Genomic DNA, 13,676 nt, shown 5'->3' on the forward strand with positions numbered 1-13,676 from the left:
GCCGAGCCGGGCTGCCTCCCGGACTGGCACATGCTGTCCCTCTTCGGCGTCGGAGCCGTGCTCATGCGCGGCGCCGGCTGCACGATCAATGACATGTGGGATCGCGACTATGACAAAAAGGTAGAGAAACCCCCCTGGGCTTGCAAAGACCTAGGGAACCGAACTGCTGGTTAATTAACCAAGTACCTGGCCGCTCATCTCCAGCATCGCCAGTGATTCCTTGCTGAGTGCAGGCACAGGGCTCCAGGTTCAGAAATTCCTCCCTGTTTCTCTCTGAGATACATGCAATTAATTTGTCTACATTTCTTCCTGGAATAGTAGAAATAATTTTATTTTTTGTAACATCTTTCTGTCTAGGACTGTAATTAAAGTCTTAGAGTACTTATCTCTGTGTAGGATAAAATACACGTTTGTTGTCGGCTGTAGGTAGTACTTGAACACATTTATTTTTCAACTTTTGTTTTGCATCACAGAACACTTTTTTGCTACACTTACTATCTACCCAAGAACCACTTTTTTTTGTTTGTTTTTTAATTTTCAGGCACAGGGTTTCCTTGAGTATTGTTAATTGCTTCATGAGAATGGCTGTTAAGAGCATCATGCCCAACCCTGAGCTAATAACTTCTATTTTGTGGTTTTATTCAGAAGAGGGAAATAAGCAAAAGGCAGTGCCCAGTCAGATGTTGAAATGTGCACAGGTGCAGGCTTGCAGGGAGGGGAGTATTCTGCTGATGCGTCACTGTTTGCTTGTCCTGTTTTCTGTTCCTGTATTGTTCCTCCGGTTTTGGGGTTTGGGTGTTTGGGTTTCAGCGCTGACAAGAGACAGGATAATGAGCCAAGCCGATACATGACGTTCTTATAGCACTGCTGTATCTGTGCTGTTGGGAAGGCAATGAATCGGTACAGGTTTTCTTACAGATTTGGATGGTTTAGGGTTTGGAGGTTATTAACAACTACATAAGCTTAAAATAGTTGACAGGGTGGGGTGTGTAATTAGTAAGATGGAATTTTCAATGTAATGAATTCATTTATGCATTAATGTAATGTGGTTAGATGTAAAGTTTTAAAAATTCCCATCGCAGCTCTTTCTTACATAATTTAAAAGGATATCTTCAAAACAAGAGGCCAGGTCAATAGCAGGATATTGGCTTGTGTTGGTGACGGTGGTTTGTGGTTTTAGGTTTTATGTTACTGATTATTTGGTAAATGTTTTCTTTAAATGAAACATCCTATGTTTGGTTACGATGTGCAGTGGAATTGGTCACAAATACATTAAGTGCATGTTTAAACTGCAAAAGCAGTATCTGACATTTAACATAACCTGATTGGAGGAAGGAGAACAAACTAGAAGAGTTTAAGTTGACATTATTAAAGCGTATGCAGAACTCTTTATACATACGTAGTATTCTGTAAAAAGTTGACTTTTGAACCTCTTCGAATAGACTTTATACCATTCTCATCAACATGCAAAACTTTTGTCTTTGGTTTTTTTTCCTTTTGGCAATGGCCCTTTGGCAAGTAACTCACCGTACATTTCAGTTTAACTTTTTCTGATATTTGTTTCTTCCTTCAGTTTGCCTTGTATGATTTCTTGTTCCAGATAGTTTCTAAACTTCATTGTATCCTGACTAGGATTAAATTAATTGACCTTTTGTGGTTATTAAAAATGGTTATGCGTGCTAGAGGAGCCCTGCATCTTTACAGTATTTTATGTGGTAATCACTTTCAAGCATTTAAGCACAAAAATGCTGCTTGAAATTGGGATAGTTAGCTCCTAACTTTTTAAGTCTGATTTTTTTTTTCCTAAGGTAATAAAATTCATATACAAGATGTCTACACTGTTTCTAATCAGCCTCATTGCACACAAGTGGCACTTGATTTCTGCTGTAGTTTTTAAAGCCTGCCTGCTGCTACTGTAAGCGCCGCTGCTTAGAAATACAGCTCATGTCTGTGATGATATGCTAGGTTTGTATCATTGAAGGAACCCCATCTCATACATTCTATGACCTGTTTCTGTTTATTTTTCTGCTTGAATGGTGTGACTTTTAGTTTTAAGGTACATTGGAATGTGTTATGTTGGATTTGGTATTAACATTATTCTTTCCATTTTTAGGTTGCAAGGACAGCAAGTAGGCCCCTGGCAGCTGGAGATATCTCCACTTTTCAGTCCTTCGTTTTTCTTGGGGGACAACTTAGCTTGGCACTTTGTGTGCTTCTCTGTCTGAATAACTATAGGTGATGTATAAGTTACCTTTTGTTTTTTAAAATTTGATTCCGGATCCAGAGTTAAGCACAGAGATTTTCAGCAGGTGTTGGGGCCAGCGGGAGGAGGTTATTAGTCGTGGTATTTGAAAGTAAAAGAATCAGTTCAGTACTATGTACAGCTCCAGTAATGCTGCACTATATCTTGTGATCTTTGGACTGGCAAACAGTAAACCTCTTGGTACTTTTTACAGTATTGTTCTGGGAGCAGCCTCATTGTCTCTTGTGATCACCTACCCTCTGATGAAGAGAATAACATATTGGCCACAGTTAGTTTTGGGTGAGCTGGAAACATTTTTACTATTTTTTCTTCAGATGTAGTTTTTGGGGTAGTTGAACTTCAGCAATGTGATTTTTTTGTAACTTTATATTAAAATAAAAATACTTTATAGACAAAAGCTCTGTTGTGCCAGAAGCTTCTTAAACAATTTATAACACGTATAAGAGTTGATGTTTGGGTTTGGGGTTTTTTTGGTTAAAAATCAGTTCCTTATTTTGACAAAGTGAGGGGAGGGAGAAAATAAATATTTGTCATTTGAGAATCAGCTTTAGTTTCAGGGTTGTCTTGAAACCTTTCTTAAACATGCATTTGTCCTGCATTTCAGCCTTCAGCCTCTAAAATAACTCCTGTGCAGAAACTGATGGTGCTCGTATTTCAGGTTGAGCTACTGAAACATATCTTTGTATCTTGGTCTTCACATTCCAGCTGCCTCCAGCTTTTTCAACTAACATTGTCATTTGCAGTCTCCAAGAACCATAGTCGGCTGCTGTACACTCTTTTCCAGACAGTTATACTGACAACTTTTGTGGTACTGATGTCTTAAGCGTTTTAACTTTAGACCTGTTGTTAGGGTACACTGGAATAGTTCTGTGCAAATGTTTCCCTATGCTAATGAAGTCAAATTTAAATTGGGGGAAAATGCGTGGCTATACGTGTTTCTCCTTGTATACCCAGAATATTTAATGTCAAATTACCTGCCTGAAAATAAGTGGTAGAAAAATAGAGATGCCAGTATTGTACAAAAAGCTGCTGATATGATACATGTTCAAACAAATAATATTTAATTCTATACATGTAATTTAGATTGCTCCTGGCAATCTTGTAACTTTTTTTTTTTACTCTCTATGTTTTTAGGACTTACATTTAATTGGGGAGCCCTTCTTGGCTGGTCTGCCATCAAAGGGTCATGTGAGTGGTCTGTGTGTTTGCCCTTATACTTAGCTGGAGTAATGTGGACACTGGTGTACGATACCATTTATGCACATCAGGTAGAGTAACAGTGGGAAATTTTAGGTATCAGTTTATGTTTGTGTGTTTCACTTGCCACTTTGTTGTCAAACAGCAGGACTAACCTCTTGCAGTGCTTCACCCTCAGCTGAGCTAAAACAGCACCAAAGAAACCCCAGCCCTTGCACCTTTTATTGCTGTTTGCGAATGTTTTACATATCAGGTAGAAAGCTGGAAGTATAGTCCACTTTGTGTGCTTACGCATTTGCATTGTGTAAATAAGTTTGACGTTGGTATTAGCTCTTTGCTGCTAAAGCAGCTCTAAGGACCAACCTTCTAATTTAAATTTTGATGTAGGGACCTACAAATGCACTTAAATTGGGTGTTGGAAACTTAAGCAAGCAATTAAGTGTTGGAAACTTAAGCAAGGCCCCCCCCTTCTTATTTTCCTTACAAAGTGGCAGTTGGATTGTGGATTTTTTTGCTCATTCATGCTTTCATTCTAGGATAAGAGGGACGACATCATTATCGGTGTGAAGTCAACAGCATTACAGTTCAAGGAGGATACGAAGCAGTGGCTCAGTGGCTTCAGCCTTGCAATGCTCCTGAGTTTGTGCGTGGCAGGAATGAATTGTAACCAGACGTTCCCTTACTACTCGTCTGTGGCTGCCATAGGAGCTCACCTAGCACACCAGGTTTGATGGATTTATTTATACTTTCTCCATGTGGAAGTTTTTGATAAGAAATCAGGGTGCTTTTCAACACCCATCAATTTGCCAACTACTTAAAAAAACAATTCCTGTAAAGAGAACTGAAGTCTTCTGACAATAAGCTCTCTTCTCTTGAGTACTTTTTGAAGACCTTGTGTTTGAAAAGACCTCCAGTGGTCCACAGACTGTAGAGCACTGGTTTCCATCCGTTCCTAACCAAAAGAACTGCTTTGTGTTAAGCTGGGATCTCAAGGGTGCAGTTTTTACTGTTCTGATAAAGTTCTTGCTATGTCTGGTGCATGTGATCTGAGACTGCAATTGATGTATATTATGATCATTCACTTACTTTAAAAGATTATATGGTCTACAGTATCAAGGACACATGCAGGCTTTTTTTTATAACATGCTGTACAGTAGCTATATGAAAATGAATGTTGCATGTTCTGTCTCTCAGAGATCGTTAATTTTACATCTGAATAATTATTCTGTACTGTGGTCTAGAGCTTCAGTCTGAGGTCTGACAGTAAAACAAAATTTTCTATGGCTTGTTCACTACCACCTGTAGTAGATGTTAATATTATAATTTTCTGGTGATTGACAGTTCTAATTCACGGGTCTTTTTATAGCAGAGAACAATCAAGTTCAGTGTAGTAGTTGTATTAGTTTAGAAATTTAAATTAATAACAGAAAGAAAGAAATTAGCTTTGTCAGTAAAGGAAGCAGGTAGGATCTCGTTACCCTGTTCTTTCTGAATCCTAACAATTGTGTTGCCCAGTCTTGCAGTGACAAGTCAGCCTATATGAAAATTAATTGCTGGTCTTCACAGGTGAGTGATAGCAAAGAGGTTTGAGCATTGCAAGTAGTAAAACCATCCACAGTCTGAGAAGTTAAGTCTGTGGTAACCACATGAAACTTTTTAAAGCGCATTAAACTTACATTAAACTTTTTAAAGCGCATTAAACTTACATTAAACTTTAATGGGGGGAGCTCATGCAGGTGATAGATATTAAGCATACCTCTGAGTAAGAGAATTCTTGTGATGAGGTAGTCTGGTACTTGTCAGCCACTGCTCTTCATAGCACTTGTGCTAGGAAATCTATGAGGGAAAGAATGCTATGTTCCGCTGCATAATCATTTACAGTTTGAATAGTCAGAGAGGCCTTGCATTGTATATTTGGCACAAATGGAAATTACTTTCCCGCAGGGAGGGTTTTCATAAGTGAGAATGCAGACCTACTGAATGTAAATGGTGAAGAGTGCACAACAGTTCCCAAAGTCAGAAGAGCAGCATTGTTTGTGTACCACAGAGTAGCGTCTTTTTGAGCGATTATTTTAATATTAGTTCTGCCTAAACATTCTCGTGCTTATCTTCTTGTTAAAGATTTCTGAACATGTGCTTAACTAACTGAGTTTAGAAAGCTGAGTAATCTGCATGAGGGGTAGATTTTCCTTAATTCATTGAATTTGTGCCTGAGACAGAGGAATTTGGGTCATGAAGATGTCAGATTTCTATCCCACTCAAGAAGCTCACCGATAGAAAAATAACATCTTTTATTTGCTTTGCATTTCTGAAGGTATATCTCATGGCTTGGCTGCTGTTGGGTTTTATTTGTCAGTTCAGTGTTTTCAGTTCCCTGTGCTGGAGGGGATGACAAGTTTTCAAGGGTGTAGATAACATCAAGTCTTAAAAGCTTGTGGACAACTTTTCAGATTCTTTGATCAGAACCCAGCCCTGTCGCCTTTGTACAACCACAAATGGCAGAGGAACAGGTTTCCCAGGGAAGGTTTCACTTCTTTTAGTTGGATACGTTCTCTTTTGACTTCTTCAGAGGCTGAATTGCAGCGTTTGAGGTTTTGGGGGGTACTTTTCTATTAATCCTTTCACTTGGTTTGTTTAACATGCCCCTTTGTCATCCTTCTCAAGACTGCTGCACCAAATTTTGTTTCTGTGAATATTTTTCAGTAACTTTGCTCTTGCTGCACTGTGGGTTTTTTTACCTTTAGTTGTGACTCACAGCAGACAGCTGCCAAGCTGGGAAAGCCTTGCTTCTAGATGTTGCAGGTGTCCTGCAACAACTCTTTTTGCAAAAAGACTTGAACAGACATGGCCAAGAGCCACTGGACAAAACCAGCCCTGTGTGACTAGGCAGCACCGGGCACCTTCCTATGCATTCCAGTTAGCCTGGTTCACTGCTGGCTCTCCAGTGCCTTGTCACTCCTGAAACACAGAGCAACACCTTGCAGCAGAGGTTTAAGGGTGCAGACAGGTTTTGGGGGTTTTATTTTTGTTTAAAGTTCTCATGGAAGAAATAGGTGGCTACCTACTGAAGAGAATCTCAAGAAGACCTATTTACATGCCCAGATATTTTTACATTTTAAAATATCAAACCAGGCACATCAGTATCCAAGCTGTTTATACGGTCCTTCATTGAGAGGGTCTGGGAATCATGTTCATATGTGATCCTTGACTTTCCTGCTGTATGTTGAATAAATCTGTCAAATAAACATAGATGCCAGTTATGCAAAAAATCCTTTGTAAGCACAAAGTATTCCTGTTTATTGTGGAGGTAAGGGTAGACGTTAGAATTTGATATGCAGTTTTTGAAGATACAGACCTTTTTGTGTCTTTTTGTGATGTGTCAAATATTTATGAGTCTGTAGAATAATAATGCTCGAATGTTATACTGTGTTTTTGCAGATTTATACTTTGGACATAGACAAACCTGAAGACTGTTGGAAGAAATTTGCTTCCAATCGTACTGTAGGAGTTCTGCTCTTCACAGGGATTGTGCTTGGAAATCTGTGGAAACAAAAAGACTCAAAAAATGTAGAAGAGCCTTTAGAAAACAGGTAGTTGAAATTGCTGTAAATACTGATATTTTAGTGCAGCTAAAATGTAAGTACTGTAAGAAGGAAAACACTTTGAATATAACTAAAGCTGCTTTATACTGTTTATTTATAAAAGCTGGTGAAAACATTCTTGTTTCTAAAAACATGCAAATGAGATTATCCTACAATGTAAATTTTTATTATCTTTAAATGACTTCAGCCTCCATAGAAGCTTCAACAAGTGAAGCTTCTCTGCTGGTCCCGTGTAGTACACGGAAACTTCTGTTAAGCTCAAGACTGTGAGTCCAAGATTTTATACGAAACAGATGTCTCCTAGTGACAGCACATGGGAAAATGCAAAGTGATTTCAGGATGTAAATACAATCTGTCTGTATATGTTTGGTGTTCTGATTTATTACATGAATAATTTTCAGTTTGAGTTGGAGCTTGTTGCATAAAAGAATTGCAGTAACAATTTTTATCTAGAAGGAGCCAGGACTCTGTGAGTGTGTGAGGTCCAGAATAGAAGTCAATGGAGAAGTATTTAAAATTACCTTTTGCTCTTGCTGTGATTGCTGGCAGTGGTTCCTTTTCACGTGAAAAGAACAGGCTTCTGCAAAGTTGCTTGCACAGAGTGAGCCAAGCTCGTTTATCAAGAATGTTTTGAACACAGACTTAAAACAAAAACAGAGCAGCCGAGAGCTATTGCCAAGTATGCATGACTGGTAAGTTGACCCTGAGCTATGAATTTATCATGCAAAGTAATTCTCATTTTTTAAATTTTTTAATTCTGTTTGTTTTGATTTATGCCTACTGGTTTTATTTGTAGTCTTACAGGAAGAACTTTTTTATAGCAGGATGCCAATAAGCAGTAAAGATAGCAACCGCAAGCTAACAATTACATTGCTCCAAATTGTTCATGTTTTCAATTGGTTTATGCTCTCTCAGTTACATGATTTGCATGGTAGTTAACCTTTACTTTGACTCATGGTGTTAAAGAGCTTGTATGGCGTGTTCTGGAATTAATTTCTGTGGAAGGAGCAACAGACACACCTGTTCCAGGAAAACGATAGGGTGGAATTTACCGCAGTTTGCATACTGGTAGGCAATGCAAGCGCGCTTTTCTCCACAGGTGGCTTTGCGTATGCCTGCACGCAGGGCTGTGGTTCGGTGAGGCAGAGGGTTTGGTTACCAAGCTCATTATGGTATTCCAACAACCTTTCCTGATATCTGCTCTGCTCCTTGAGTGGTGGGGCACAACTGTGCGTGCAGTTGCACCAAAAATAAGGCTGCGTCCTGCTCTAGCTCTGAAGATGGGTATCATATTTTAAGGTTATTTAAACCGATATATGTCTGAGAGACATTGCAGTCCAGGGACATGCATTCAGGGTTTGCTAACTGTAGTTTTGCGTTACCGATGATGGTGGACGGGGAAGAAGTTCCTGTTGCAGGGGAATGAGAAAGCATATAATGAGTCAATGGCTTTGGTCACAGAAGATCCTTTTTGGGGCTGGAACAGAATTCTGTGGGTTCTGAACACTTCTTTTTAATGTACAACTTGTAAAGGTGTTTTTTCTTTTACTATTTAAACAAATGATGTCCAAGATATTTTGAGCAAATTAGAACGAGGAGATTTTTCAGCCTGGCTGCATGTAAGATAGAAATATGTGACAATGTTAGGAAGTGTAACTGCTTTTAGTGATTCTGCTTTTAGGGCCTCTTTGGTCCTTACACAGAAGTTGTTCTTAAATAGGGTTTATAATTTTGGGGTGGAAGAAGTACCCAGTTGAAGAAAAGCAGTTTAAAAATTAAGAACAATAAGCTTCTGAACAATTATGTGACAAAGCTGCGTTTTGTAGAGAGAGAATTGGATGCATCCAACTTCATGTTGAACTTTGGTTATAAGACATTTGCTAGTAATAAAACGCCTTGTGATATAATTAGTATGGATCAGTTTCTTAAGACTTGTAATATCACCTTGGAGAGGTTGTGGCAAAAGTTATTCACCCATTTTCAAATTAAAGTGTCTTTAAGTAGTTTTGATTTGGGATGAGCTCACATTTTGTAGTGCCTTTCAACCTACTGGTGTCCTTTGTCTGATGACAACTTGTCACAAGCATTTGTCTTGTAATGAGAGGAGGAAGGAGGTATAGCTAAATAGAGTAAAAATTCAAGTTTAAAAACAGTCCTCATGTCCTAAACTTGAAAATCATTGCATGTTTTCTGTGGGGATTTTCCAAATTCATCTCAAAATGCATTTTACAAAGATAAGCCATAGCTGTATTTTAGGTTCATTGCCTGAAAAATGAAGCAAAGTTTAGATTCTAGGCCATAATACTGAGAGTGTTATTTGTGTGAGCATTTTATGATTAATACACAGAAATAAGAAATAGCTTTTTAAGTGTAAAAGAGACGAAGGCTGAACTACTTCCTGGCTAAAACCCTGTTTGTATCTGCTGGCAGGTATATGTGCATATCTTTTCTTCTCTTTCCATTCCCAAACTATTCTATTCCAAATCTTCACGAAGACATTCTCCACTGTATTTAGATACAGTCTGTTAAAAATTTCCCAAAAACACCTACCTCTAAGCAGCAGCTTCATTATTAGCTAGCGTGCTTTTGTACAAATAAACAGTGTCCTCTGGAAGTTTCTTCTCTGGTGTGAAATGTTTCATTTCTCCTCCCCTTCCTTTTCCAAACGTTCCTCCACAGGACGTTGAGATAAATGCTTTTGGAGGCAGCAGGAAGGTCCAGTGTGCCTTGCAAAGGCAAATGTGAAATGCTGGCAGTTGCGCAGCGAAACAGAAAACTCTGTAACCAACACAAACGCTTGCCTTTGTGTGCTCCCGTTGTACTTTGTAGAACGGCATATCGAAGTGATACCATCTCTTTGTCCAGGAGTAGCTGTAGGTAGGCAGGGGTGCTAGTTCATGTGAGGATCCGGGGAGGGCTTGCCAAGGCATCGGCAGCCCTTCGTGGTGGGGCTGGGTCTTTGACTCAGAAGCCCACTTGGGGACCGTGACACATGGAGGTTTTCACACTCACTTTTGCCAAGGGCAGGGACTCCCCATAGGGTCATCCAAGGCAAATTGTGCCTAGATTTTGCTATTAGTGTATTTCTTGGTAAATATGGCATTGTTAATGCGTGGGGGTCAGATTTTTCCCTCCCTCTAATTTCAAGAAAGTATGCACTGCAGGCACCTAGCTCAGGAACTGTGGTGTGCAAACAGCACGGGCCGGAGGACATGGGGTAGCATACCATGGGTTATGGAACCTATGAAAAAGGTGGCTCGACTCAAAGTCAGAAAGGTGTGTCAGCACGTGGAAAGATCAGAGCATCCTGTGGGCTGAAGTCACTAAAAGCCAGGTGAAAATTAAGGTAACCCATCGCCCGTACCAGCATGGCATTGTGGTTAGCCAGTATTCAACGAAGATGCTGAAAGCACAACCATTGTGATGAAGGACTGGTGTGGTAAGCAGAAGCAGGAGAATGTACAAAAAAATGTACAAAACAAAGCTGACAAGAAAAAATGTCGATGTTAACCAGCCATGGATAATGTGAAGTTTCGGTACTACCTGAAGGCTCCTGGCGTACTGGAAAGGTGAGTTTCCTGCAGTGCCCCCCTGTAGTTTGTGATGGAGGCAAAAGGCCAGAGTAAATTCTAGCACTGTGTGTGAGAGATGCTGTATCAGAATTACAAACGAAATTGAAAAAAACCCTGTTGATTTCACAGCACTTTTCCTGGATGGTGGTGTTTAAAAAACCACCACCTCCCTATCCCCAGGCAGGCAGCTGTACACACCTGATTTTGTCAGAGCTGAGCAGGTAGAGGTCTAATACAATTAAAAACCCAAAACAAAACCAGCCACAAAAAACAGTGTTCAAGTGCCAAGTTCAAAACTTTTAAAAACACGGCTTTAATTTCTGGAAGAGTGAGTGGAAATCCTTACCCTAATGAAAAAAAACCCAAACCCAAACCTACCCCTGAATGTTTACACCAGCAGAGCACAATTCCTCCAAATTGCAGAGCTTCGTGGCTAAGGCATGTAGAGTAACAAGGAGAAATACCTAATATAAAATATGTTGCTTCAACTGCATGAAGAACAGAACCAAGCCTGTAACAAGCTGGGTGGTAGTGGGGGGGAAACAACTGCATGCCTATTCCACAGTACCTTGGTTTTTTTCCTGGAGTGGCATCAAAGTATTGTTCAGCTCTGAATGAAAAGTATATTGAAGGGAAATAATTTTATCTGCAAGTTAACTCTGCAGGCAACAGCACATGCATAGCATGGGGGACTAGTGAGAAAAAGTGTAAGTGGCTGCTTAATAGAAGCCCTGTGTGCATTTTGTGTTGGCTGTCATGCTGTAGCATGGCCAAATATTTGTCAAACATATTTTTTAGCTTCATCAGAGCTTTTTTCCCCCAAATGCTGTCATGCTATTAATCATTTTTTCAGGAAATACATAAATTGAAATAGAAGCACCTGAGAGAATAATGAAGGAAAGCACAGATTTAGGTACACCATAATGTGTTTTTTGGCAATACTTGGATTTCTGTTGTGCTTTATTTAAGCATTGGTTGGAAGGGACCTTAAAGAATTTATTTGCTTTGTGTTGGCATGTTGCTTCCCCCCCGCCCCACTTCCTCGTGCACGACACCACACAGTGGATGCAGTAATGCAACAAATGAAAGATTTGACAGGCCACTAGAAAAGGTGTCGCGCTGACCCTATCTGTCAGACAGAGGGGCTGGGAGATCTTCTGTCTCCTTCCTGCCTGGGAGAAGACCCCAGGGCAGAAAGCCAAGGCTGTGTAAGCGCAGGTTGTCCGTGAAGCTCATGAGGCTGGGGTCACTCTCAGCAGGATAAAGGACAGGCTGAAGGTTTGGTGTTGCAGTGCACACCTCCTCTCCCAGGTGACAGGTGATAAAGACCTGGTTGCTCAACCCCAAGCAGGGCTCTGTCACCTGCAGGTTCATCCCTTGTTAGGTCTCTATCTGGTGAAGGTGCTCTCCACAGCTGGCCTGCCACCAGTGCAACCCAGGTACCAGTCTCCTGGTTTTTCTGGTACGCTGGGTAGGATGGGGTGAGTATCCTTTCACTCCTTCCCATGTCTTTCAGCCCAGCCGTGAGCTGCTGTGCTGTCAGGGTTCCTCCGAGATCGTGGGACATCCGTACAAGCAAGCCATCCGCTATGGAGCGGGTGCAAAGGTGGCAACTGTTGTATCTGCTGTCTTCAGGCCTTGCTCAAGAAATCAGTGGCAGTGCAGGGGGAAACCAAAAAGTTGCCTTCAAGAGTTTGAGCTGCTCAGTGCTGATTTGTTTACGCCCAAGTAAGTCAGAAGGTACTTCAGAAAACTGGAGGTTAAACACAGCCATGAGAAGCTCTCAGGGCGAGCGTGTTGGGCGTCAGCTAGATAAAGTCACTGCCGTGGTTTAACCCCAGCTGGCAACTAAGCACCATGCAGCCGCTTGCTCACTCCCCGCATGGTGGGAAAGGGGGAGAGAAGTGGAAAAGTGAGAAAACCCGTGGGTTGAGATAAAGACAGTTTAATAGGTAAAGCAAAAGCCACGCACACAAGCAAAACAAAACCAAACAAGGAATTCATTCACCACTTCCCATCGGCAGGCAGGTATTCGGCCATCTCCAAGCAAGCAGGGCTCCATCACGCATAACAGTTACTTGGGAAAACAAACGCCATCACTCCGAATGCCCACCCCTTCCTTCTTCTTCCCCCAGCTTTATATGCTGAGCATGATGTCATATGGTATGGGATATCCCTTTGGCCAGTTGAGGTCAGCTGTCCCAGCTGTGTCCCCTCTCAACTTCTTGTGCACCCTCAGCCTCCTTGCTGGTGGGGTGGGGTGAAAAGCAGAAAAGGCCTTGACTCTGTGTAAGCCCTGCTCAGCAGTGACTAAAACATCCCTGCGTTATCAACACTGTTTTCAGCACAAACCCAAAACACAGCCCCATACTAGCTACTCTGAAGACAATTAACTCTATCCCAGCCAAATCCAGCACAATCACACAGAAGAAATCTCGTCGTACACAAGAGGCATCATGTGCACACGGAGGGAAGAAACGAGACTGCCATGGAACTGAAGGTGAGCAAAGCTCTCCCCTGGAGAGGACTTGTGGTCACGTGCACGGAGCAGGTGCAGAACTGCACAGCTTCCATGTCTTGGACGTCATCTCTCCATCCAACACTCTCTTGGATTGCCTTCTCCAATCTGTCTCGAAAAGAATCTTTGTTATTAACTCATAATGGCCCTTTTTAATCAACAGTACAACTTAGTCTACTAAATAACATCAATACATTTGAAAAGCGCTTGTCACATGTCAAATTATGTTGCAAAGGGGGTTGGATGTCATTCTGCCAATACCTTGGTTAATGCTGGATTAACTTCGTGATGCATCATGTCTGGCTCTTCACTCAGTTCCATTGTTGGGCTGATGCGCCGCTCCTCATGTATGCTGGGAGCAGCGCCATTGGGTTATAGTCAAGGGCCTCGTGTATGCTGGACACAAGGGACAGAAGAAGGTAAGGTCCATCGTCCCCTGCGGTGTGGTGGCAGCAGCTGGCAGCTCAGGATAAAACCCTTGGAAGGCTGTAGAAATGTGACGCCCATCTACAAGAAGGGCTGGA

The 13,676-nt window shown here is 41.2% G+C and overlaps 1 protein-coding gene across 1 annotated transcript; it reads left to right on the top strand.

Annotated features, from left to right (window-relative positions):
* Nucleotides 1-3: 3 nt before the first annotated feature.
* On the top strand, nucleotides 4-7,124 carry COQ2 (coenzyme Q2 4-hydroxybenzoate polyprenyltransferase; the record flags this gene model as incomplete). Its single annotated transcript, XM_010285605.1, has 6 exons — nucleotides 4-120; nucleotides 2,114-2,235; nucleotides 2,457-2,542; nucleotides 3,398-3,531; nucleotides 3,997-4,185; nucleotides 6,899-7,124. Coding segments are annotated over 6 exons (804 nt in total), but the record flags the coding sequence as incomplete, so codon positions are not given.
* Nucleotides 7,125-13,676: the final 6,552 nt, after the last annotated feature.

This window comes from Phaethon lepturus, unplaced genomic scaffold, assembly GCF_000687285.1.
Source record: "Phaethon lepturus isolate BGI_N335 unplaced genomic scaffold, ASM68728v1 scaffold39634, whole genome shotgun sequence".
Lineage (NCBI taxonomy): Eukaryota > Metazoa > Chordata > Aves > Phaethontiformes > Phaethontidae > Phaethon > Phaethon lepturus.